This window comes from Typopeltis vanoorti, chromosome 1 (genome assembly GCF_054136105.1).
Source record: "Typopeltis vanoorti isolate ZY-2024b chromosome 1, IOZ_Tvanoo_1.0, whole genome shotgun sequence".
In the NCBI taxonomy this organism is placed as follows: domain Eukaryota; kingdom Metazoa; phylum Arthropoda; class Arachnida; order Uropygi; family Thelyphonidae; genus Typopeltis; species Typopeltis vanoorti.
Genome location: NC_143549.1, coordinates 48,075,690 through 48,100,226, shown reverse-complemented (window position 1 = coordinate 48,100,226; position 24,537 = coordinate 48,075,690). Strand labels below are relative to the sequence as shown.

The 24,537-nt window shown below is 34.4% G+C and overlaps 1 protein-coding gene across 1 annotated transcript in view; it reads left to right on the top strand.

Annotated features, from left to right (window-relative positions):
• Positions 1-24,537, top strand: part of Dna2 (DNA replication helicase/nuclease 2) — a 310,882-nt gene that overhangs the window by 259,101 nt on the left and 27,244 nt on the right. The window contains exons 15-16 of the mRNA XM_090416054.1: positions 3,428-3,713; positions 18,939-19,124. Of these exons, the coding sequence (XP_090272180.1) occupies positions 3,428-3,713; positions 18,939-19,124 (472 nt within the window). The remainder of the gene's footprint in view (positions 1-3,427; positions 3,714-18,938; positions 19,125-24,537) is intronic.

The window sequence follows — 24,537 nt, the reverse complement described above, 5'->3', positions numbered from 1 at the left end:
CAGGTTTAATACCCCTTTCCTTCATATTGTGATCCATATAGACAACAAATAACAGAGGGGATAATGTACATCCTTGTCTGATACTAGATTTAACTTAAAACCGTCTTCCTATACTTCATTTCTGACTGCTGACTTACAACTCAAATAAAGACTAAGTATTGCTTGATATAATGCCCCACTGAAACCATACAACTGTAGCATTTTGAATATCATCTCTCTTGTAACTTTTTCATATGCCTTTTCCAGATCTACAACACTTAAATACAGATCTTTGTTATATTCTTACGATTTCTCAACTATTTAACGTAAAATGACAAATCTCATCCTATGGCCTCTATTTTCCTTGAATCAAGCTTGTTCTTCACTAAGCTTCCCTTCAACACTCCTTCTCAACCATTTCTCAAGTATTCTTGCATAAATCTTACCAGGCTCAGTAGGAAAACACCTATGTAATTCTCACATTCAGTTTTATTTCCCTTTTTTATATGCTGCTCAAAACAATTAGGGATATGTAGTCTGTCGGATAATTATAAATTTCTGCAAATAATTATAACTATTTGGTACTTCATACATGAATAAATATTTCTTTCTTATTGATAGGGTGTAATTGATGAGATATTGTTTAAATAATCGATATTTATTACAAATTCTATTACATTTGTAAATTATTTTTATAATTTATAAGAAAACCAAAATATCTCCTAATTGTTTTGATCAGTATATATGGGTACTATGAGAGCTCTACTCCAATCATCTAATATTTCCCTCTGTCCAGGCCTTTTGAAGTATGCAGTGCAGCCACTATACGACTTTTATACCACCATACTTGAGCATTTCCGGTCGAATATTATCTACTCCTGCTGCCTTTCCACATTTCATGCCTTTGATGGCTTTTTCTACTTCAAGTATGGATATGTATTTCTGATTGCATGCCTGTTGGGTATTTTTTTTACCACTATGCTGTCACTGATCGCTTTGTTTAGCAATTTTATGAAGTAATTACTTCATACTTCAAGGATATCTTTTTCTCTGGTTTTCATGTCACCTTTATCATCTCTAATTCCTTTAACAGCATTCTTTCCTCCATTTCTAAGCTTCAACAACCTCCAGATATATTGCTACCTTCTTGATATTTATTTTCTATGTTCTTACCAAAGTCTTCCTATGACTTTTGTTTAGCTAGTTTTTAGTGTTTAGCTTTTTTACATTTGTCTCTGTATTCTTTAAGAGCACAAGCTGACTTATTTGCCAGGAACTTTTGATATGCTTTCTTCTTTTCTTTCACTGCCTCTTTAACTTCCTGTGTCCACCATGGAGTTCTGATTTTTCTATCCTTGCTGACAACCTCACCACATGCTTCTTTCTGACTGAATCAGTCAGGGTTTTCTTTAGGGCTTGCCACTGAATCTCCAAGGTTTGGTTCATGTTCTCAAACTCTCATTTTTTCTTGAATAATGTTTGTGTATTTTAGTCTACAGGTCACATCTGAGAGCTGCTCAAATTTTATTCGCTTTAAAACTTTCTTGCATGTTATTCTTTTCAATATGAAATTCAATTTTATCCTGCTCAAGACTAAATAGTGATCACTTCCAATTTGAAATCCTCTGTACACTCTGGTGTCCTGCACCAAGGAGAAAACATCACTATCAACAATAACATAGTCAATGAGACTTTTCTTATTCCTTTCCTCTTCTCTCCATGTGAATTTGTGCACATTTTTATGTTGGAACATGGTGTTAGTAATAACCAGTCCAAGTCCTAAACAGAAATCCAACAGGTATTTGCCATTATTATTAGCTTTGCTCTTTTCTCCAATTTTCCTAATATATTTTTGTATATCTGACAATCATTTCCTACTCTGCTATTTAGAACCCAACAAGGACCAACTTTTCCTTTTTCATTATGTCAGTTGCTTTCTCTAAGGCCTCAAAAAATTCCTCCACTTCGACTTAGTAGAACATCTGTGATACTATAGGCATAAATAAGTCTCATTGTCCAGTTCCCCATTCTGATATTTGCTCACATCACTCTACTTGAGACTTCCTGCCATTCAAGAAGATTAGCATCATATTTAGTGTTGATTACTATGCTACTCCTTCTTTTCCTTGATTGTCATTGCCTGAATATAACATTTTGTATTTATTGTTCAGAAAGATCTCACCAGTTTTTGTCTTTTTTGTTTCAGTCACTTCCCATTATGTCAATCTGGTACTTATCTAACTCCATTTCTTTGCATTCAGGGCTTCTTATGTTGATAGTACTGATCTTGAATTCTGGTGATGTTGAGTTGGGGGTTGTGTTTTAAGATTTGTTCCAGTAGCTGACTTTTCGCTGTTTTCCCTGGTGAAAACAACTGGGATCTTGTTTAACCGAGCGATGCCCCAGCCAACATGAAATGGAGGAGGTGCTACTCTCTAGTTAAATAATTATCATGTGGAGAGTGTGAACATTAAAGCCACCACCTTCACTGCATGTGAGAAGAAAGGAGACAGAAACCCTACTCTATAGATAAAACATGGCAGTGGTCCCTTCACACCTCTAATAAGCACATTGTTTATTAGAGGTGTGATGAGTCATCACCATTAAGACATCTAGTTTGCATTTCCTCAAACTAGGAAAGGAATACTTTTTAAGTCAACAATACTTGGCTAGGAGAGGCTGTGTGTGTCTCTCTCTAACTTTTTGGAAAGTTGGTCAGAGGCAGAGACATCCAGTCTCTGCCTCTGACCAATTCAGCATATTTCAGCATATAGCCTGCTGGATGAACGGAAGCTAATGATTTTGTTTGTATATACTCATGTGACTGTTTGACTTTTCTTGCATCAAAGACAAGGAGCTCTAGAAAAAGTTACAGTAGTTGGTGACTAGAATCAAACCTATACGGTTTCTTCCCTCTCCCCTTTTTTTTATATATATATATGGCATACCTATTATTTATGCTAGTTACTATGAGCTGTGTAGGTTAAGAGACTTTCATGCTCTTTTTGCCTACAGACTGATTTTAGTAAATCCATGCCATCATTACTTGTGGCAAGAACTTACCCAGAAATTTTGATATTTGTATAAGATTGAAAATTCCTAGTAATCATGTTACAATCTGTTAAATCTGTTTTGTTTTGTTTTTTAATCAGTTTTTCATTTGAAAATACCTCAGATGATCTTAATGTTTTGTTCTTCAGCCTTATATATATATATATATATATATATATTGATTACCACATTTCAGTACAATCATGGAACAATCAATGAAATCCAATCCAGAAGTGTTCCTAGCAAAGGCGTTATTAATTAAATGTAATAGTAGACATACAATGCATAAAATAAATTTCAGTTTTTCATTTATATTCTGATAAAAACGTTATTTACATGAATTACCCTCATTATTTTTTACTAGTTTCATTTATTTTGTAGTATTTCTCATGTCTAGGGAAATTCAACATGTCTGCAGTGAACTTTCTTATGATGGTGCCCTTGAGTGTGGTTCAGAAGAGGTAGCTAAAAGTACTCTGTCTTTACCCACTTTAGACATGGTCTTGAGAACATTATCAGAAAGTGATTGGACTTCATCTGTTCTAGCAGCTGATTTATCTTCTTCCGTGATATTTCTTGATACTGATAAAGTGCCGGGTTTGGAGATTAAAGATGCTCAAGGAATTGTAACAAATGAAGTTGAAGCAGAGTTGGTTACTGGTCTGGTTTATTTATTTAACAAAGTATGTAAATTGTATTTTAATTAATAAGGTTTAAATAAAATTTTGTAGGTTTCATTATGTTTTATTTTTATATAATCAGTCTGTTCTTGGGTCAAAACAAGTATAACACAACAATGCCAAATATGCATAGACTGCCACCAGACACTCAATGCACATTTGGTATAGTATTCAATGCTAAACATGAAGATAACCTTCTTGAATTGTTGGCAAATTCAAGTATAATGATGTGGTCACAGAAAGGTCTAGTAGGGAAGAAGGTAGAAAATTTTCTTGTCATTAGATTGGGGGGGGGGGGGGAGTTGGACTAAAGGAAAGGCCAGGTTTTGTTAAAAGCTAAGTATGAAATTAATGTGAGATATATACAAAAATGTGTATGGAAAATTTGGAAAAAAACATGTTAGTAATCGTAAGTGCATTCTGGATTTCTGTTCAGAACATGGACTAGTTTTATTAACATCATGTTCCAAAATAAAGATGTGAACAAATTAAGTTCACATGGAGAGAATACATAAAAAGTAAGAAAAGTCTTATTGATTGTTTTATTGTTGATAGTATGATGTCCTTGCACTGGTTCAAGAGACAATAGCATATAGTAGATTTTTGGTTATGAGCAGGATAAAAAGGAGTATCACATTAAAAAAAATATATATATATTATTATTATTATTATACTGGTATCTCCATGGAGTCAAAAAACTCACTGCAGGCGATCCACGCTATTATTCACACAATAGGTATTGTGTGAATATATAACACCTCTCCTCAATTTATTCTGCATCACTGCACTCACAACTACCTTTGGCAGTCCATTCTTCCCATTCACCATGCTCCAAGCAAAGAATCTAAACTGCATATCTTTACTAAACCCACTCTTACATAACTTCCAGCAGTGACTCCTTGTTCTCTCTCTGTTCCACATGTATTGAAAAATTTCTTTTGTGTCAATCTTGTAGAATCCCTACATTAACTTATAACTGTCTAACATGTCCCCTCTCCTATGCCTGTTGACTAAACTCCTCAACTCATATACTTTCAATCTATCCTCATAGGGAGCTTTCCACATACCTAGTTTGGTTTGTCACCAACTTGGTCTCTTGTCTTGGAATTCTCTCCACTACTTCCTGATCTCCAAGAAATTCAGGTTATGACCAAATCTGCCTTCTTTATAAAGCTATGATATGATTACCTCTTGACTAATGAACACAGAATAACATCCCTTTCTTTTCTTGTCATTGCATTCTTCAAAATCCAAACATTCCTCTGATCCCTAACCTTGTGAATTTCCTGTAATCCATTACCATCAATATGATACAAAGTATTGTTTTCATCCTTAAGTGCATTGCATTACATTTTACAACATTTCAAAATGTCTTATCAATTATTTTCTTCCAAATTAGCCTGTCACTTGTCTTATAGGGTACTTCTGACTTCATAAATCCACCAAGATCTTAATCCTCCTCTGTCCTTTTCTTCTCATCTTGGTATCGAAAAATTGTGCTAATGTTTTCTCTCTCATTCTGTTTAAGTAACCAATATCACCTTAGATTTTGAAATGTATGAGCAGAAATCATAAATTCCTGAATGCTAGCATTGTCAAGTTCCTTCCTGATATGTTTATTTTAAATATAATTCTGCATTGATGACCTCTGTTCAGTAACTAATTTCTCAAAACTCTTATGTCTGTGATCTCTAGATCACAGACATGAGAGAAAACCTTGATAAACTGATTTATTTCTGTTCAAACACTGACATGTATGCATCTAGAGTAGTTTTTTGACTAATTTCTCTCTTATTCTATATAAATTTATTCAGCTGGTTCCCTAGCATACCAGCTCTGTTATTTTTTACATAGTCTGGAAACCCTGATCTTGAGACCAGACATGAAACTTTTCAAGCCACTGCAGACTTCCTATAAGTAGGACACTGGTCTTGCTTATTGGAGGCCTAAAATATCTCAAATATTTTACTTCTTCTCTAGGTTCTCCATTGAGAACACACAGATGAAGCTTTCTATGTTGCTTGTTTTCATAGTTTGATCTTTATATTACCAATTTTCATACCAAATTTGTTACAGCTGTTATTCGGTTTATTATGATTATTATATGTGCACCTCCATTTAGTCTGAAGAGTCATCGCAGGAGACCCAGTCTATCCACACAATCTACCATACTTCTCCTTAAATCCATTAACACACAAAGCACTCACAACTGACTCTGGCAATTCACTCATTCACAACTCTCTAAGCAAAAAATCTAGTTGTCCTCATCCCCCCCCCCCCTACTAACCACACTTTTATTCATCTTCCAGGTATGGCCATGTTCTGGTCCCTCTAGCCAAGTACTGACACATTTCCCCTGCATCAGTTCTATAAAACCCTTTAATCAACTTAAATGTTTATATCATAGCCCCTCTTTTTCTCCTATCAACCAACTCCTGCAGTCCACACACCCTCAATCTATCCTCATAGGGAACATTCCACAGGCCACTCACCATCTTGGTCACTTGCCTCTAAATCCTCTCCATTGGTTCTTCATACCTAAGAAATTCAGGGGACCAGATTTGAGCATATTAATCCAGATGGGAACATATCAAGGCCTTATAAAGAGGAATAATAACTCCCTTATCTCTACATGTTAATGTGTTCTTCAATAGCCAGATAATCTTATGAGCAACCTTAGCAATATGTCCTTCCTGAAGTACAATGCCATCAATGTTATACATGACTTGTAATCTGTTTTTCCCAAAATGCGTAACTTTACATTTCCCCACATTAAACTGACAGCCTATTTAATTCCTCTTGCAAATGACTGTTTTAAAATGTCCTTTAAAATATATAAAAAAACAACTAAATATTTCCTTTCAGGTTATTTCCTATGTCATTTATGTACAAATTAAATAGCAATAGTCCCAGCACTGAACCTTGCAGCACACCACTAGTTACCTGTTTTCACCCCGATTCTGCCACTGCATGTCTGTATATCAGCCACCCTCTTATCTATTTAACCGGTGTCATGTCCATCCCCATTTGTTCTAATTTGCATAACAGAGTTCATGTGGTATTCTGTCACATGTCTTTGCAAAATTCAGCAAAATCATCATGTTGCCATTTCCCTTATCCAACTCAACGTTACTCTATTATAAAAAGTAAGTAATTATTAAGGCATGACTGATCCTTCTCAAAGCCATGTTTATCCTCATACAGTATCATATTCTTATCCACTCAATTTTTAATTCTCTTTTTGATCAGTAATTTTTCCACTACTTTTACCACAACACCTGAGATACTGATTGGTCTGCTGGACAGATATCAAAAAGTGGTGTATGGAGGGGAAGAATTCAGGTGAAAACAGAGTAACTAGTGGTGTGCTGCAAGGTTCATTGCTGGGATTGCTATTTAATTTGTACATAAATGATATAGGAAATAACCTGAAAGGAAATATTCAGTTGTTTATTGATGATATGAAATTAGGTAGAGTAATAGTTTATCAAGGCGATGTAAAGAACTTGCAGGACATTTTTAATAGGATGCCAATAGGAATCTCTGATTCCTTTAACTGTATTCTTTCCTCCATTTGTAAACTTTTTCAACAGCATCCAGAACATTTGTTTCCTTCCTTCCTGATATTTATTTTCTATATTCTTACCAAAGTCTTTCCATAACTTTTGTTTACCAATAGCTCAGCTCAGCTTTCTCTCTCACACACACACACACACACAGGGCATATATCAACTTACTTGCTAAGAACTTTCAGTATGTTTTCTTCTTTTTCACAATTGTGGCTTTAGCTTCTTTTGTCCACTATAGAGTTCTCACGTTTGTGTCCTTCCAAAGAACTTCACTAACAAATTCCTCCCCAGCTGAATCATTCAATCTTTTCTTCAGTTTGCTACTGAGTTTTCAAAAAGGCATGGTTCATATTTTTAAACTCTTAATATGTATAGTTGAGTCTGAAGTTCACCTTGAATGTTGTGTGACATTTTTTCCTTTTTAAAACTTTCTTACACTATTTTTAACGTGCTTTTAGCTAAGTGATGATCAATTCAATTGTTTTTTTAAAATCTGCCCTATATTCTCAACCATTGAAGGTGTTGTTATCAACAATAACATATTGAGTAAAGCTTCTTTTTTGAGATTGTACAGATGATGCATAAAGTAAAGAGCTGAGTTTAATATACAGTTGACCCTTGAAGAACGTGGGTTTAAACTGTGCAAGTCCACTTTTTTGAATAAATATACTGGAATTTTTTTTAGAGATTTCAACAATTTGAAAAAAACTTGCAGACAAACTGCATAGCTTAGAAATATCTAAAAAATTAAGAAACGTTATATATGGATAAGGTTAATGCCATGTAAGAAATTTTAAAGCAAATAAAAGTTGAGCACCTTTCAGGTGTGAACTGTAGACTAAAATACACAAAGATTATTGAAGGAAAAATGAAAGAGTTTGAGAACAGGAACCAAACCTTGGAGATTCAGTGGCAAGCCTTGAAGAAATCCCTGATTCATTCAGCTAGAGAGGCATGTGATGAAGTTGTCTGCAAGGATAGAAAAATTAGAACTCCATGGTGGACACAGGAAGTTAAAGAGGCAGTGAAGGAAAAGAAGAAAGCATATCAAAAGTTCCAAGCAAATAAGTCAGCTTGTGCTCTTAGAGAATACAGAGACAAATGTAAGAAAGCTAAACAGTGTGTAAAACTAGCTAAACAAAAGTAATGGGAGGACTTTGGCAAGAACATAGAAAATAAATGTCAAGAAGGTGGCATAATATTCTGGAGGCTGTTGAAGAAGCTTAGGAATGAAGGAAAGAGTGCTGTAAAAGGAGTTAGAGATGATAAAGGTGAAATGAAAACGGGAGAAAAAGATATCCTTGAAATATAGAGTAATTACTTTGAAAATTTGCTAAATGAAACAAGCAGTGATGACAGCACAGTGATAAAAAAACACTGAACAGGCATGCAGTCCATACTTGAAGTAGAAAAAGCCATCAAAGGCTTGAAATGTGGAAAGGCAACAGAAGTAGATGATATTCAACCAGAAATGCTGAAGTATGGTGGTATAAAAGGCTTACACTGCATAGTTCAGAATACCTGGACAGATGGACGAATTCCCAATGATTGGAATAGAGCTCTCATAGTACCTATATATATAAAAAGGGAAATAAAGCTGAATGTGAGAATTACAGAGGTATATCCCTATTGAGTGTTCCTGGTAAGATATATGCAAGTATACTTGAGAAACGGTTGAGAAGAATTGTTGAAAAAAAGCTTGGTGAAGAACAAGCTGGATTCAGGTCAAATAGAGGCTGTCAGGATCAGATCTTCACTTTACGACAAATAGTGGAGAAATCATTGGAATATAACAAAGATCTGTATTTAAGTTTTATCGATTTGGAAAAGGCATATGACAAGGTGCCAAGAGAGAAGCTATTCAATACGCTACAGTTATATGGTGTCAATGGGGCATTATATCAAGCAATACTTTGTCTTTATTTGAGTTGTAAGTCAGCAGTCAGAATTGAAGGAAGTACAGGAAGATGGTTTAATGTTAAATCTGGTGTGAGACAAGGATGTACATTATTCCCCTCTGTTATTCATTATCTATATGGATCACATTATGATGGAAAGTGGTATTAAACATGATATCAAAATTGGAGAATGTTAATGTCAGCTCTTTGCTTTATGCGGATAATGTTATACTTCTAAATAAATCCGCTACAAGTCTGCAAGATTCTCTGACTAAATTGAATAACTGTTGTAATAGATATGGTATGAAGGTCAGCAATAAAAAGACAAAGACAATGAAAATAGGCAGAATCATTGAAAATGTCAACTGTGTTGTGAAGGGAGAACCTATGGAACAAGTAAAACAATTTACTTGTTCCACAGGTTCTCCATTTCAACTTAGTCATGATTTCTAGTGAAGATGGTAAATTAAATATGGAAATAGACAACAGAATCAACAAAGCTGGTATGGTAGGAAGTCAATTGAATAAATTCATATGGAATAAGAGAGAAATTAGTCAGAACACTAAATTAGCTATACAAGACAGTGTTCAAACCAGTTTTAACTTATGGATCTGAGAGTTAGGTCAGAAGTAAAACACTTGACCAAAGACTAGAGACTGCAGATATGAGAGTCCTGAGAAAGATTATAGGCGTGAAGAGATGGCATCAATGGCAATATCATATTAAAAACAAGGATATTAGGAAAGAACTTGACATTGTCAGCATCCAGGAATGTGTTAGCAGAGCTAATCTCAGGTGGTATGGTCACAAACAGAATGGGCTTGGAAAGATTAGCAAAACAAGTGTTCTCTGCCAAGTTGGCAGGAAAACGATCCAGAGGAAGACCAAGATATAGGTGGATTGATACAGTACAAAGTTCCTTAGATGATAGAAATATAAGATCTGATAATGTTGGAATCTTGACAAGTATCACACTGGTATGGAGGAAAATTGTAGATAGGAAGTTAGTAATGATGTAAATTTTTCATGTTGTACTATCATATCCTGTACGCCCCCGTGAGGGTACATTGCAGGAATTTGATGATGATGATGATATATGGATAAAAAAAATATATAGATACTAGATTATTTTATTATTTACTACCATAAATCTATTATAAAAAATGCTAAAATTTATCTAAACTTGCACACACAAATACTTACAGGCCATACATGGCCATTCACAGTCAAGAGAAATGTAAACAGACTTAAAGATGCAGTACCACAGCCCTCAATTCTGATCTCGATGCCATTGTCCAATGGAGGCTCAGATAACCTTGTCAATTTCAGTGCTAGTAAAACTCAGTTCTGTCTCATTTTTCACAATAATGAACAATTTTCCCTCTGTATTATTTTTGATAACACTCAAATTTCCAGACAAGATGAGATTTCTCTTCTTGGAATTACCCTGACATTAGGCCTCTCCTGAGATAAACACATCACAACCATTGCATCCTCAGCTTCCAAAAAACTAGGATTTCTCTTTCGCTCAAGATGTTACTTCACCTCTAAACATCTGTTAACCTCATACAAACCACCCAGCTATCAAATACTGCTCTCACATTTGGAATGGGACTCCTAAAGCTCCCTCAAAATGCTTAACTCAATACATAGGAATGCAATTAGATTGATAAATGACCCATCTCTTACCAACTCACTCCCCCCCCCCCCCCAACTTTCACACAGATGTTTGGTATCTGCAATTTACGTATACTATGAATATTTCCATGACAAATGTTCATCTCAAATAGCATCAATAATTTCCCTACTCATACTAAGCCCATTGGCACACATACAGCTGCCTCCCAACATCCTTTCACAGTACACCTTGAAACCCACAGAACAAGTTTCTTTTCCTCCTTCATCCCTGCTGTACTGTGGAACAGTCTTCTCCCGATGCATTTCCGAAGGAATACAATATACAAGCTTTTAAATCAAATGTAAACAAGTTTCTCCTTTCCCAACCCACTACCTATGTACGGTACTAATGTACTATAGGTTGATCAACCAACTTCTCTTGTATGGGCCTGACATAAAAAATAAAATTAAATTAAATCATAACTGCATAAAATTAACTGTTAATTAATTAAATGAATTAGTATAGAATAAAAAAGTATACCGATTGATTCATTAGTATAATAGGCTAGGCTAGGCTACCATACAGTAATCATATTGTTGCTTCTTTGTTATCAATGCATGAATCATTATACCTGTAAATAAATATGAATAATTTCTTTTTCCCATTATCTTTTCATTTTTGCTGAAAAGATAATGTGAAAAATGAACTCGGTCTGGTGTTAGTACGTATAACACTGTTTTGTATCATATAAGACAATATTAATGTAGGTACTGACAGACATAAGATTCATCTTGTAAACAGACGACGTAAACTTATGGTATTGACACATGCAGTACAGTACAGTAAATGTATTTTCATTTCCTTACATTTTCCTTTAATAACATTTTCTTTTCTCTAGCTTACTTTATTATAAGAATATAGTATATAATGCATACATACATACCATATGTTAATCGACTGTTTATGTTATCAGTAATGCTTCCAGTCAACAGTAGGTTATTAGTAGTTAAGTTTTTGAGGAGTCAAAAATTATACATGGATTTTCGAACATTGTTCGAAAATCCACGTATAACATGGAGCGGGGAGTTGGTGCCCCTAACCCTCTATATTGTTCAATGATCAACTGTATTTAATATTGATATCAAATTTAATGCCTGTTTCCTCATGTAGGTGATGAGATGAGGCATAGAAATGTTTTCTGAATAACTAAGTTTCTTTTCTTTGGAGACTACCAGGAGTATGTCCATAAATGATAGAACCCTGTTATTTTCAAGTTCAGGAGTAAAATGTATGCAAGAATGTAGGCTGTTCAAAGTTTGTGAATTCTTTTAGTTGTTCTGTTAACACAGCCAGATGATGAATATATCATTTGCATAATGTAACTGAATTTTTGGTTTATGGTAGTAATTTTCTGACTTTTTTTTTAAATGATTCCATAAATAAATTGGCTAGAATTAAAGAATTAGAGTTGAGCCCATGGCATGACTCTGTTTTCGTTTTTGTAATATTTTTCTCAAAACTAGAATAATGTGTCATTTTCTGTGCAATGTTTGAACAGTTGGGTGGTGCCTGGTGGGTAAGAAATATTTTGAAGCAGTTCTAAAGTTTTGTCTCTTGGAAACAAACTTGTGACATCTATGCCTGCTAGAAGGTTTGATGTTCTATCACTAATTCTGTTGTTTTTTCAATGAAATGTGAGGTGTTTTTTATTTATTTATTTATTTTTTTTTTTATAAAGGTCTCTGATTTTTTCTATATCTGCGCAGTACTGCTACCTGTGATATATATTGGAGATCAGTGAATCACTAGCATTGCAACATATTTCAAATGTGGTTCTGCTTTTGTGTATTTTTGGAGGTCTCTGTCAGTGTTTCATTTCTAATAGATGTTTTGAAGTGAGCCACTTTTTGATTTCTTCCAGCCAGTATAGAAGGATTTTGACCACATTATTCTTGTCTAGTAAATTATTCATTTTAAATGTATATTCTTCACTATTCATAATTTATAAGCATGATGTTCTAAAGTAAATTTTTGAACAGTTGTCAATTCTGTTTTTTAAATATTTCTGGCTTACTGTTTTGCTTATAGTAATGTACTAGCTGTGGGAGTGCATCTTAGGTCTAAATCTTTCGTAATCTTCCAGATTTTTTTCCACATTGGTTATAATGTCCACTTTGGAGATACGTTAGGAGATTAAGGTAACAGTAAAACCTTTGAATAATATTTAATTTTCAGATCAGAAATATTAAATATGACTTTGTTGTGGGGTAACTTGTATTGCTTCTCTTTTTTTACAGAACAGATTGTTGAATAATTTTCTTTGGCATTTTTAGACTGTAGACATTGTAGACTGTCTGCTGATAAAACTTTGTAACATACAGTCTACAATGTTCCTGCAGAACTGTGGAACATTGTAGACTGTATGTTACAAAATGTAACATCAGTTCTGAATGTGATGTAACCATGTTGAACTCAGTCTTCATAATCATCATCAAATTCCTGCCATGTACCTCAAGGGATGTACAGGAGTGATAGTACTACATGAAAAATTTACACCATTACTAACTTCCTATCTACAATTTTCCTCCAAATCAGTCTGTCTTGTCAAGATTCCAATGTTATCAGATCTTATATTTCTATCTTCTAAGGCACTTTGTACCGTATCAATCCACCTATATCTTTGTCTTCCTCTGGGTCGTTTTGCTACCAACTTGGCAGAGAACACTTGTTTTGCTAATCTTTCCAAGCCCATTCTATTTAAGTGACCATACCACCTGAGATTAGATCTGCTAACGCATTCCTGGATGCTGACAATGTCAAGTTCTTTCCTAATCTCGTTTTTAATATGATATTGCTATTGATGCCATCTGTTCACGCCTCTAATCTTTTTCTCAGGACTCTCATATCTGCGGTCTCTAGTCATAGATCAAGTGTTTTACTTCTGACCCAACTCTCAGATCCATAAGTTTAAACTGGTTTGAACACCGTCTTGTATACAGCTAATTTAGTTTTCCAACTAATTTCTCTCTTATTCCATATGAATTTATTCAATTGACTTCCCACCATAACAGCATGCAGTCAGAAATACATATCCATACTTGAAGTAGAAAAAGCCATCAAAGGCTTGAAATGTGGAAAGCCAGCAGGAGTAGATGATATTCGACCAGAAATGCTGAAGTATGGTGGTATAAAAGTATTACGGTGGCTGCACTGCATAGTTCAGAAAGCGTGGAGAGAGGAATGAATTACAGATGATTGGGGTAGAGCACTCATAGTACCCTTATATAAAAAGGGAAATAAAACTGAATGTGAGAATTACAGAGGTATTTCCCTGCCGAGTGTTCCTGGCAAGATCTATGCAAGTATACTTGAGAAACGGTTGAAAAGAATTGTGGAAGAAAAGCTTGGTGAAGAACAAGCAGGATTCAGGCCAAATAGAGGCTGTCAGGATCAGATTTTCACTTTACGACAAATAGTCGAGAAAGCATGGGAAAGTTTTGTCGATTTGGAAAAAGCATATGACAAGGTGCCAAGAGAGAAGCTATTGACTACGCTACAGTTATATAGTGTCAATGGGGCATTATATTAAGCAATACTTAGTCTTTGAGTTGAAAGTCAGCAGTTAGAATTGAAGGAGGTACAGGAAGATGGTTTAATGTTAAATCTGGTGTGAGACAAGAATGTACATTATCCCCTCTGTTATTCATTATCTATATGGATCACATTATGAAGAAAAGCGGTATTAGACATGATATCAAAATTGGAGATGTTAATGTCAGCTCTTTGCTTTATGCGGATGATGTTATACTTCTGAATAAATCTGCTACAAGTCTGCAAGATTCTCTGACTAAATTGAATAACTGTTGTGATAGATATGGTATGAAGGTCAGCAATAAAAAGACAAAGACAATGAAAATAGGCAGAATCATTGAAAATGTCAACTGTGTTGTGAATGGAGAACCTGTGGAACAAGTAAAACATTTCAGCTACTTAGTCATGATTTTTAGTGAAGATGGTAATTTTAATATGGAAATAGACAACAGAATCAACAAAGCTGGTATGGTAGGAAGTCAATTGAATAAATTCATATAGAATAAGAGAGAAATTAGTCAGAACACTAAATTAGCTGTATACAAGATAGTGTTCAAACCAGTTTTAACTTATGGATCTGAGAGCTGGGTCAGAAGTAAAGCACTTTACCAAAGACTAGAGACCGCAGATATGAGATTTCTGAGAAAGATTAGAGGCGTGAACAGATGGCATCAATGGCAATATCATAATAAAAACGAGAATATTAGGATAGAACTTGACAACATCAGCATCCAGGAATGCGTTTGCAGAGCTAATCTGAGGTGGTATGGTCACTTAAAGAGAATGAGCGAGGAAAGATTAGCAAAACGTGTTCTCTGCCAATTTGACAGGAAAACTACCCAGAGGAAGACCAAGATATAGGTGGATTGATATGGTACAAAGCCTTAGACAATAGAAATATAAGATCTGGTAATGTTGAAGTCTTGAATAGTAACAGACTGATTTGGAGGAAAATATTGTAGATAGGAAGTTAGTAATGATGTAAATTTTTCATGTAGTACTATCATATCCTGTACATCCCTTGAGGGTACATGGCAGGAATTTGATGATGATGGTGGTGGCAAAAAAAAAAAAAAAAAATTCATTTTAGTATACTGTAAGACTGAATAAAAACTATGTGCAAGTATGTAGGAGTTATTTTCCAATAATAAAAAGTCTATTAGCACATACTTTGTATGTAATGTATATTGTATTATATACTGTATTCTTACAATGAAGCCAGTGAAAAGAAAATCATAAGAAAGAGAAATGTATTTATCTATATCATAAGTTTACGCCGTCTGTCTGTCAGTACCTACATCAGAGGTCTTCAACACATGGCTTGCCTGCCATTTTGAAAAAATGACTAGCTAACATTAAAACTAGTCATTTTTATAAATAAAAATTAAATATATAAATTAAATAAAAAATAATCTCAATGAAGTCCACAGACCACTAACCTATACTGCGGTATTTAGAATTGTAAGATACTTTCCAGATTCACAAAGAACACTGTGCATTTGAAACTTGACATAAAATCCTATAAAAATAAATATTAAATAGACATGCTTCTCCAGCCATCTACCAGCACTTAGCGGTACTTAAGTACTAGTACTAACGTCGCAGGCAGATGGCTGAAGCAGTAGTTCGTTCAAGTGTGCATCTAGTGTCTTTCAGATACATCTTGAAGGTTCTCGATACTTCGTTATTTTCATATTAATACAAGAGGATCTCATCCACAGTCAGTCAGTCATGAACAGTGTGATATTCGTGTATAAGCGCATGCAGGTTCATCGTGTCAGCCATTGCCTATTGTGGTTTTATATTGCCAGACTTTTCATTAGTATGAGACATATTCTGTAGATAATAACCATTACACGACCATTTTGGATCATTTTGGGGGGGGGGGGGTCACCTTCCATCACTATGGCATCTACGAGTAAAAAGCATAAATCAAGTGATTCTTGTTGGGTTTTTAATGAAAAGTGCACCAATTTGTACTTTTTTGTGCCGATCGATGATAAGCCAGTGTGTTTAATTTATCATGAGTCAGTGTCAGTATCAAATGAATACAATATAAATCGACACTATGAGACAAAGCATGTATCAAATTTCAATCTCTTTCAAGGGCAGCTTTGTGTGGACAAAGTGAATCATCTTCAAATTGATTTAAAATGCCAGCAGGGTATGTTTAAAAGTCAGAGGGAAGAGAGCAAAGCATGCGTCAAAGTAAGTTATGTGATAGCTGAAAAAATTGCTAAAAAATCAAAAGCCTTCTTGGATGATGAGTTTGTGAAAGAATGTCTCATTGCTGCTGGGAAAATTCTGTGCCCAAATAATAAGAAAGTGTTTAAAAAACTAAGTTTGTCTGGGGTAACTCTAGCACGACGTGTCAAAGAACTTGCCAGTGACATTGAAGGAACTTTTTAAAAAAAATGGTCATCCAAATTTACATCATATTCACTTGCTTTAGATGAGAGCACAGATGTGAAGGATACATCACAACTGTCTATCTTTGTCTGGGGCATTGATCAACAGTTCGCTGTGACAGAAGAACTGCTAGCGCTCGTACCTATGAAGGGAATGATGAAAGGCACTGATAATACTCTTGAAGCCACCAAGAAAACACTTCAGCGTTTTGACTTCAGCTTAACCAACTTCAAGGGTGTGGTAATTGATGGTGCCCCTGCTATGATGGGAGGAAACGAAGGGTTTATTGAGCTGCTATGGAAAGAACCGGAACTAGAAGGAAAACATTTCGTCCATTACCACTGTTTAATTCACCAGGAAAATTTATGCACGAAAACTATTGGATTTGAGAATGTCCTGAAAGTTATTGTGACTGTCGTCAACATTATTAAAGCAAGAGGATTGAATCATCGTCATTTCAAAGAGTGCACAGTGGATCATGGCGATGTGGTTTATTATAGTGATGTGCATTGGTTGAGCAGAGGGAAGGTTCTTAAAAGAGCCTTAGACTTAAGGAGCGAAATACAGCAGTTCATAAAAACCAAGGGGGAAGCTGATTGCAGAATTCATTGATCCAAAGTGGATGACAGACTTTGCTTTTGTGACTGACATCTCGTAGCATATGAATGACCTAAATATGTGGCTACAATCCAAAGATTGATTGGTGCACACTCTGTTTGATCACATCAAAGCTTTTGTGGCCAAGCTCAAACCTTGGGAGGCACAACTCGCAAAAAAAGACTTAACTCGTTTTCAACTTCTAGCTGAGTCCAATTGTTCGTCTCTTGATGAATACACTACAGAATTAGCCGTGTTGCGAAGTGAGTTTCGAAGAGAGATTTAGTTAGTTTCGTAACCAACGGTCTTCTTTAGATTTATTTTCAATACCATTCAGTGTCAATGCTGCTGAAATGCCAGGCTCACTACAAATGGAGCTGCTTGAACTCCAAAACAACTCTTCTTTGAGAGAAAAATTATTCAATGTGCCCTTGCTTACATTTTACAAAGACTACATTTCTGAGGATGCACTCCCTAATCTTTGACGGCATGCTTTGAAGATGTGCGCTTTGTTAGGAAGACATGTGAGCAGTTCCTCTCCAGCATGACGCATGTGAAGTCCAAGACAAGAACTCAAATTACAGACCAACATCTCAAGAATACTCTGTGCATAGCGACTTCCAACATTGATGCCAACATCAACAAGCAGGTTAAGGAAAAACATTACCAAGGTGCCCATTCACATTTTAAAAAATGCATGTTTTCTTCATTCATGAACCCATCTCCTACCTACCCTCTTAAAGCTGAGTTTCTTTATTTTTATAGGATTTTATGTAAAGTATCAAATGCACAGCGTTCCTTGTGAAGAAAGAATCTTACAATTCTAAATACTGCAGTATAGCTTAGTGTCCCGCGGGCTTCATTGAAATTTGTAATGCAGCCCACACTGTCTGAAAGGTCGAAGACCCCTGACCTATTGCCTTATATGATAAAACACTGTAGATGTTATACATATTACTAACACTAGACATCAAAAATGAAAAGATAATGTGAAAAAGAAATTCATATTTATTTACAGGTATAACGATTCATGCATTGATAATGAAGAAGCAGCAATATGATTGCTTTATGGTAGCCTAGCCTATACACTAATAAATGAATCGTTATAAAATGTTTATTTTATGCATTGATGATTTAATATTGCATCTTTACATTTGTTTACATTTCTCTCACCTAGAAACAGTCTAGCATCTACATATATTTTATGCATTCACGGCATACCTAACTTTTTCTTAATTTTTTTTTATATTTCTAGGCTATGCAGTTCATCTGTGAGTTTGTTTCAAATTGTTACAAATCTCCAAAAAATTTTCCAATATATTTATTGTAAAAAATCTGTGTGTAAGTGGATCTGCCCAGTTGAAACCTCTGTTGTTCAAGGGGTCAACTGTAGTTCCTATTATTTAAATGAAATTGCTCCAAATTAATTTTAAATTTGTTTGTATGATATTTTTAACAGGTACAACTGATTTTTTAAATCTAATCAAATGAAAAATATTTAGATATGAACTTACAAAATAATAGTGTCATACATTCATTATATAGAGTGGCCTTCATGATGCTGATATTGGCATTATAAGTCCTTACAGAAGACAGGTTCACCTGTTGCGGGATATGCTAAAGAAGTATGGCCAGAATAAAGTTGAAGTGAATACTGTAGATCAGTATCAAGGACGAGACAAAGAGGCCATTATCGTGTCCTGTGTGAGGAGTACAGTGGATGAAAAAGCTGTAGGTTTTCACTGTTATGTTTACTTTACTTTCCTGACTTGGATTTATTATATTTTCATTTATTTATTTATTGTTTATTTTTTATGACTTCCACTCACAAAATGTTAAAATCATGCTAGCACATTATAGTACTCTAGGTATTATTAATTTTATACATTATTTTTTATTTATTTTTATTTTTTATTATTATTTTTACATAATCTGAAAAGTCTTTGATTGCAGGCAACAACCTCTGCAATCAAAGCCAGTTTCAAGCCAGTCATTCTTGTTGGTTGGAGAGCAATTGCCAACCAGACCAGCAAATTCATCATTAGTTCTAATAAGATGTGTACAAGATTCTATGAGAGAGTGTTACATAATTAAGGTTGCATTATTACTAGCCCCTTTTAAGAGTTTTTCAGATTAATTTATTATTTGTCAGATTTTACATTTTAGTCATCTAAAGCAGCACTACTAACCATGTGTATACCTAGATCATCATCTTCCTCCGGCTTTTATGTCCATAGCCATCCACAAAAGTGAAGATGCTCCTTGCCTCATGACTTTAGATTACTTCTACTCACAGTCTTGAATGCTAATAATGTTATGTTCTTTTTTTATATATATATATTTTTTTGCTATACTAAATTATCTTAAAACTTAAGATTCCAGGTTTTAAGATAATTCTGCTGTTGATGTCATGTGCTCATACTTTTGATTTTTTTTTTTTTTTTAATATCCCCAGCAGCCTATGGTCTCTAGCTATTGATCAACTGTCTTTTTTTTAACCAAGCTCTCTCTCTCTTTTTCTCTGATCCATAAGTTGAAATTGGTTTGAACATTAGTCTATCTTGTTCCATGTGAATTTATTTTTTTTTTATTTATTTCATTTGCTCCCTACTATACCAGGTTTACTTATTCTGTTATCTGTTTTTTTATTTAACTTGCAATCGTCACTGAAAATTGTGCCTTCATCGATAATTTCACTGGACATTAGAAGATGTAGAGGAGTGACTCTGTACCTTAGTGATGTGCCACTATTCATGCTAGATAGTCCTATCATAAGACCTTCTTTTCATGAGCCTTCACCTCTCTGAAGACCAATCAATATCCATCCAACTCATTGATTCCCCTTTTTCCAGGAACTTTACCTTCTAATACTGTTTGGAGAAATGTGTTTCATTTTTTTTCCTGTCAGTTCTCTTAAAGAGTTTCAAAGTTCTTCCTGTCCTTTCCAGAACCCATCAATTTGTCTGCCTTTTATATATGAGATTCTTGCAGTCTCCTGTAATGCTACATCTCAAAAGTAGCTATCCTTTTTCTATCAGAATTCTTTAGGTCAAGTTTCACATCCATTATCTGCTGAAAATTCAGCTGCATCTAGAATTCTCAGCTTTGTTCCAGTAGTGTTCCAGATCTGTCCTTCCAGACTTGAGATAAGTCTCCATTGTTCTTGCCATTCCTAATTTTCTGAACAACATTTATTCATATAAATGGATCCCAGATACTGAAATTTGCAGACTTAGTTATTTGTCCATTAAGTTACACTTGTTTCTCAGAATATTCTATATTTCCTTCAGGAATCATAATCTTTGTCTTTCTAGGGTTTGAGGTAAAGTTATCTGCTTTTGCTGACCTCATTAACTCTATCAAGGTTCATGATAGGTCTTCATAATAGTTGTTCTCTGTCATCACAGAAATTCTGTATCATCAGATTGTTAACCTGTCTGCTACCTGTCTTGATTTTTTCTTCAGCTCATCTACTGCTACATATTCTTGATGCTCATAATATAAATACTGAACAGGTGAGGAGAAAGTAAATATCTTGTATACTTTGAAGCCAATCAGTTTATTCAACAGCTATTCTTACTATGGCTCTTGGCTTACAGTACAAGTTAGCTATTCAACCTGATAATGTGTTGAGGAAACCCATTACTTTCATTAACCACAATTTTAGGTACTGAACAGTCAAAAGCTTTTGAGTAGTCTATTAAGTACATTACTAAAGGAAGCTTAAAATGTATACTTCTCAGTGATCTGCACCTAAGGCAAAGAATCTGATCTCTGGCATCTCGGCCTCGAATTGGCCTCACTCCTATTTAGAATAATCTTTAGTAGAATCTGGCTTGCATGAGAGAAATAGTTCTATTGTTCTTGCAGTCTTTCATATCTCCCTTGTGCAGTGGTATAAATACTGACTTCCAGTCTCTAGGTCATACTCCAATCTCCCATATCATTATAAGCAATCCATGAAACAATCTTGTCCTTCCGTTCCTTTGGGCCTCATTGTTATGAAGCTCCTTAAACTGCTGTTTCAAATTCATGCCTAAGTGGAGATGATTCCAACTCATTGGGCAGAGAGCTATTCCAAATGTTCCACATCCTCTCTGCAGTACAGTACCACATGGTAATCTTTCCATCAGCTCTTGATCTGTTCCTCTGTGGTACTGCTCCATTCTCATGCTTAGGAATATTCGTTTTGAGTTTAAACTCAAACTTGAGCTCACAAACAAACCCAAACATCTTTTTTTGTAATGGTACATTCTCTTCACATTTCTTAGAATAATATTTGTCCATGTCCTGCATGGTTTGATTTCTTACTTTTCTACATAATCTCTCACATTCTTCAGGTCTTATGTACCTGTGTTTCTCCAGCCTCCTCCTCTTAATCAGATCCCACTCTGATTCTGAGATTCATGGTCTCTTCTGATTGGACCTAGATATTCCTTTGATAACCTTGACTCCTTCCCAGAGCATTTCAGGTGTGTACTCCTAATTGGTCTTCAAAAGAGCATCCAACTTTCTTGAACTCATGTTGATATTTAGTGAAGAAAACACATCTAGAGATGATAATTAATTAAATTTAACTAATTAGATTTTTAGAGCAATATTTCGCTTTGGTCGCCAAGGCATCATCAAAGGCACAAAGACACCAAAGGAAAGCAAGCACAGACTGAGCATGAAAGGTAGGATCCTACAGTTCTAACTAGCACTCTCTATGGATATGATGATCTTGCTTGAAGGTCTCAATAAATTTTTCAAGTAATTATTACATACTCCAGATTATATTTAGCTAGTGTGTTTATTCTGTCTAGTCTCTGACGACTAGACAGAAACCTTAAGAGAGCAAAAACTCTCAGTACTAAGGAACTTGAAACTCTTATGAAAACCAACCGGTTTGAAACAGCTGTCAGGCCAGTGAAACCTTATCAAAATGGACCAATAGGAGGTGAATATATGGACACTATCATAGCGGGCATGTCTCCTATAAGGTCTGGCTAGGGCAACTCATAAATATTGTTGAGTGTATTCCTAAACTCTCTGATCAAATTTCATGCAAAACTTTTACAGTTTTTGTATTAGGCTTTGAAATAATGCTGGATTTAATATCCACTTGATTTTTATAATTCTGCATCGCCAAAGTGAAGCCTTTTGGCTCTTTATTTTAGTAAATAATATTAGTGTAAATTTTGGTATTACATGGGTATAACTGTGTGTGTGTGTGTGTGTGTGTGTGTGTGTGTGTGTGTGTGTGTGTGTGTGTGTGTGTGTGTGTGTGTGAAATGTTTGTCTCAGAAGCACTATATACAAGTGTGCATTATAACTAAAAACTTTATTCTAAAGAGAAAAAGCCCACAGAACATAAATGTCTGACAAAATTTCTTTTCTTCAAGATTACAGAATTTGACAAGAACACACACACAGACAAAAGCAGTTAACTTCAAACCTTATCAAGCACAGTTTCTTCCTCTCTCAACAATGGCTATTGAAATATAATAATTAACTCATACATGTTTTCTTTGAAAACATAAAAAATAAATAAAATTAAATTTAAAAATTTTAAAGTTCCCTTTTTTTCTTCTGGAAACTTCTTCCTTATTCTTGGGCACAAAAAAATTTCATCTCTTTCATGTGTAAAATGTTCCAAGTTAGCTGCTTAATGTATCAAAAGGAACTATATAATTCTTCTTAGCAGTTTTATCAATGCTTCATCTGTTAATTTGGTAGAACTGATTGTTTCCCTCATAATGTTCTTTTCCATGTCTTCAAAAAAAACATCCTATCCTTTATACTACATTTATTCCCTAAACTTCCAACTTTCAGAACTTATTCTGTTCTTTGACTTTATTGACTTTGAAAAAGCATTTGACAAAGTTAAAAGAAGCATTTTTATTTAAGATATTAAAAGAAAGACAAATAATATCCTAAAAGCTATCATAAGTATATATATGAAAATAATCAAATACAAATAAGATTAAATCATGAGCTATCATATACGAGAGAGAGAGAGAGAGAGAGAGAGAGAGAGATAAACCAAGGGGTCCGACAGGGATGTCCCCTCCCAGCAACTCTTTTTAATATTTACTTAAATGAAATAATAATAAAATGGAATAAAAATTTACATCAAGGAATTAAACTTTCTCCTAAAGTTAACTTAAACACTCTCCTCTTTGCCGACGACCAAATAATAATTATAAATTCTGAAGATAACTTAACAGAAAGCTATTTTAGATCTAAATGAGATAGCCAAAGATTATGGTATGATAATATCAACAGAAAAATCAAAAGCTATGGCCTTTAAAGGACAAGATCCAGCAAGAACTAAGATAGTAATAGATAACAAGATCTTAGAACAGGTGAATTCATTTAACTATCTAGGATGTATGATCACATATGAAAATGAAAAAGATATAAATGTAAAAATTGCAAAATATTTAAAAATAACAGGTGTAATTAACTCTATATTTAAACTAAACCTAGTTCAAAAACAAACCAGACTAAAAGTATACAATGTATTAGCCCTACCAGTCTTATTGTATGGAAGTGAAATCTGGACAATAAAACAAAAAAGACAGAGATTAATAACAGCAGAAATGAAGTTTATGAGAAAAACTGCAAAGTATACCCAATTTGATCACAAAAGAAACGAAAAAGTTATGAAAGAATTAAACCAAGAACCAGTAATTGAAAAAATTAAAAAATATAAACATAAATGGATGGAACACATTCAAAGAATGAAAAAAAATGATTACCAAAACAAGCCTTAAAGTACAAGCTATCATGAAAAAGAAAACCAGGACGTCCTCTTAAACGATTCAACAATGACTTCTAAGGCCGGAACAGCCACTCTAGGCCTAAATCCTTGATATGCATGATGATAATGATGCATATCAAGGATATGCATGATGATAATGATGCATATTTTCTCTCTCATTATATCAAACTTCCTATTCAGAAATATAAACAGTACTGTAACAGGCACTACTGCCTGTTACAGTACTGGCGAAATGAAAACAGAATCATCACCTGCTGTGTAAACAAGACTACAGTTCTTTACTGGCTTGAAAAGTTCATTTTTTTTTTTTTTTCTCATATTTTCTAGGTTACAGAAAAAGAAAAAGAACTAAATATGAGATAAGCCTTTTTATTTACT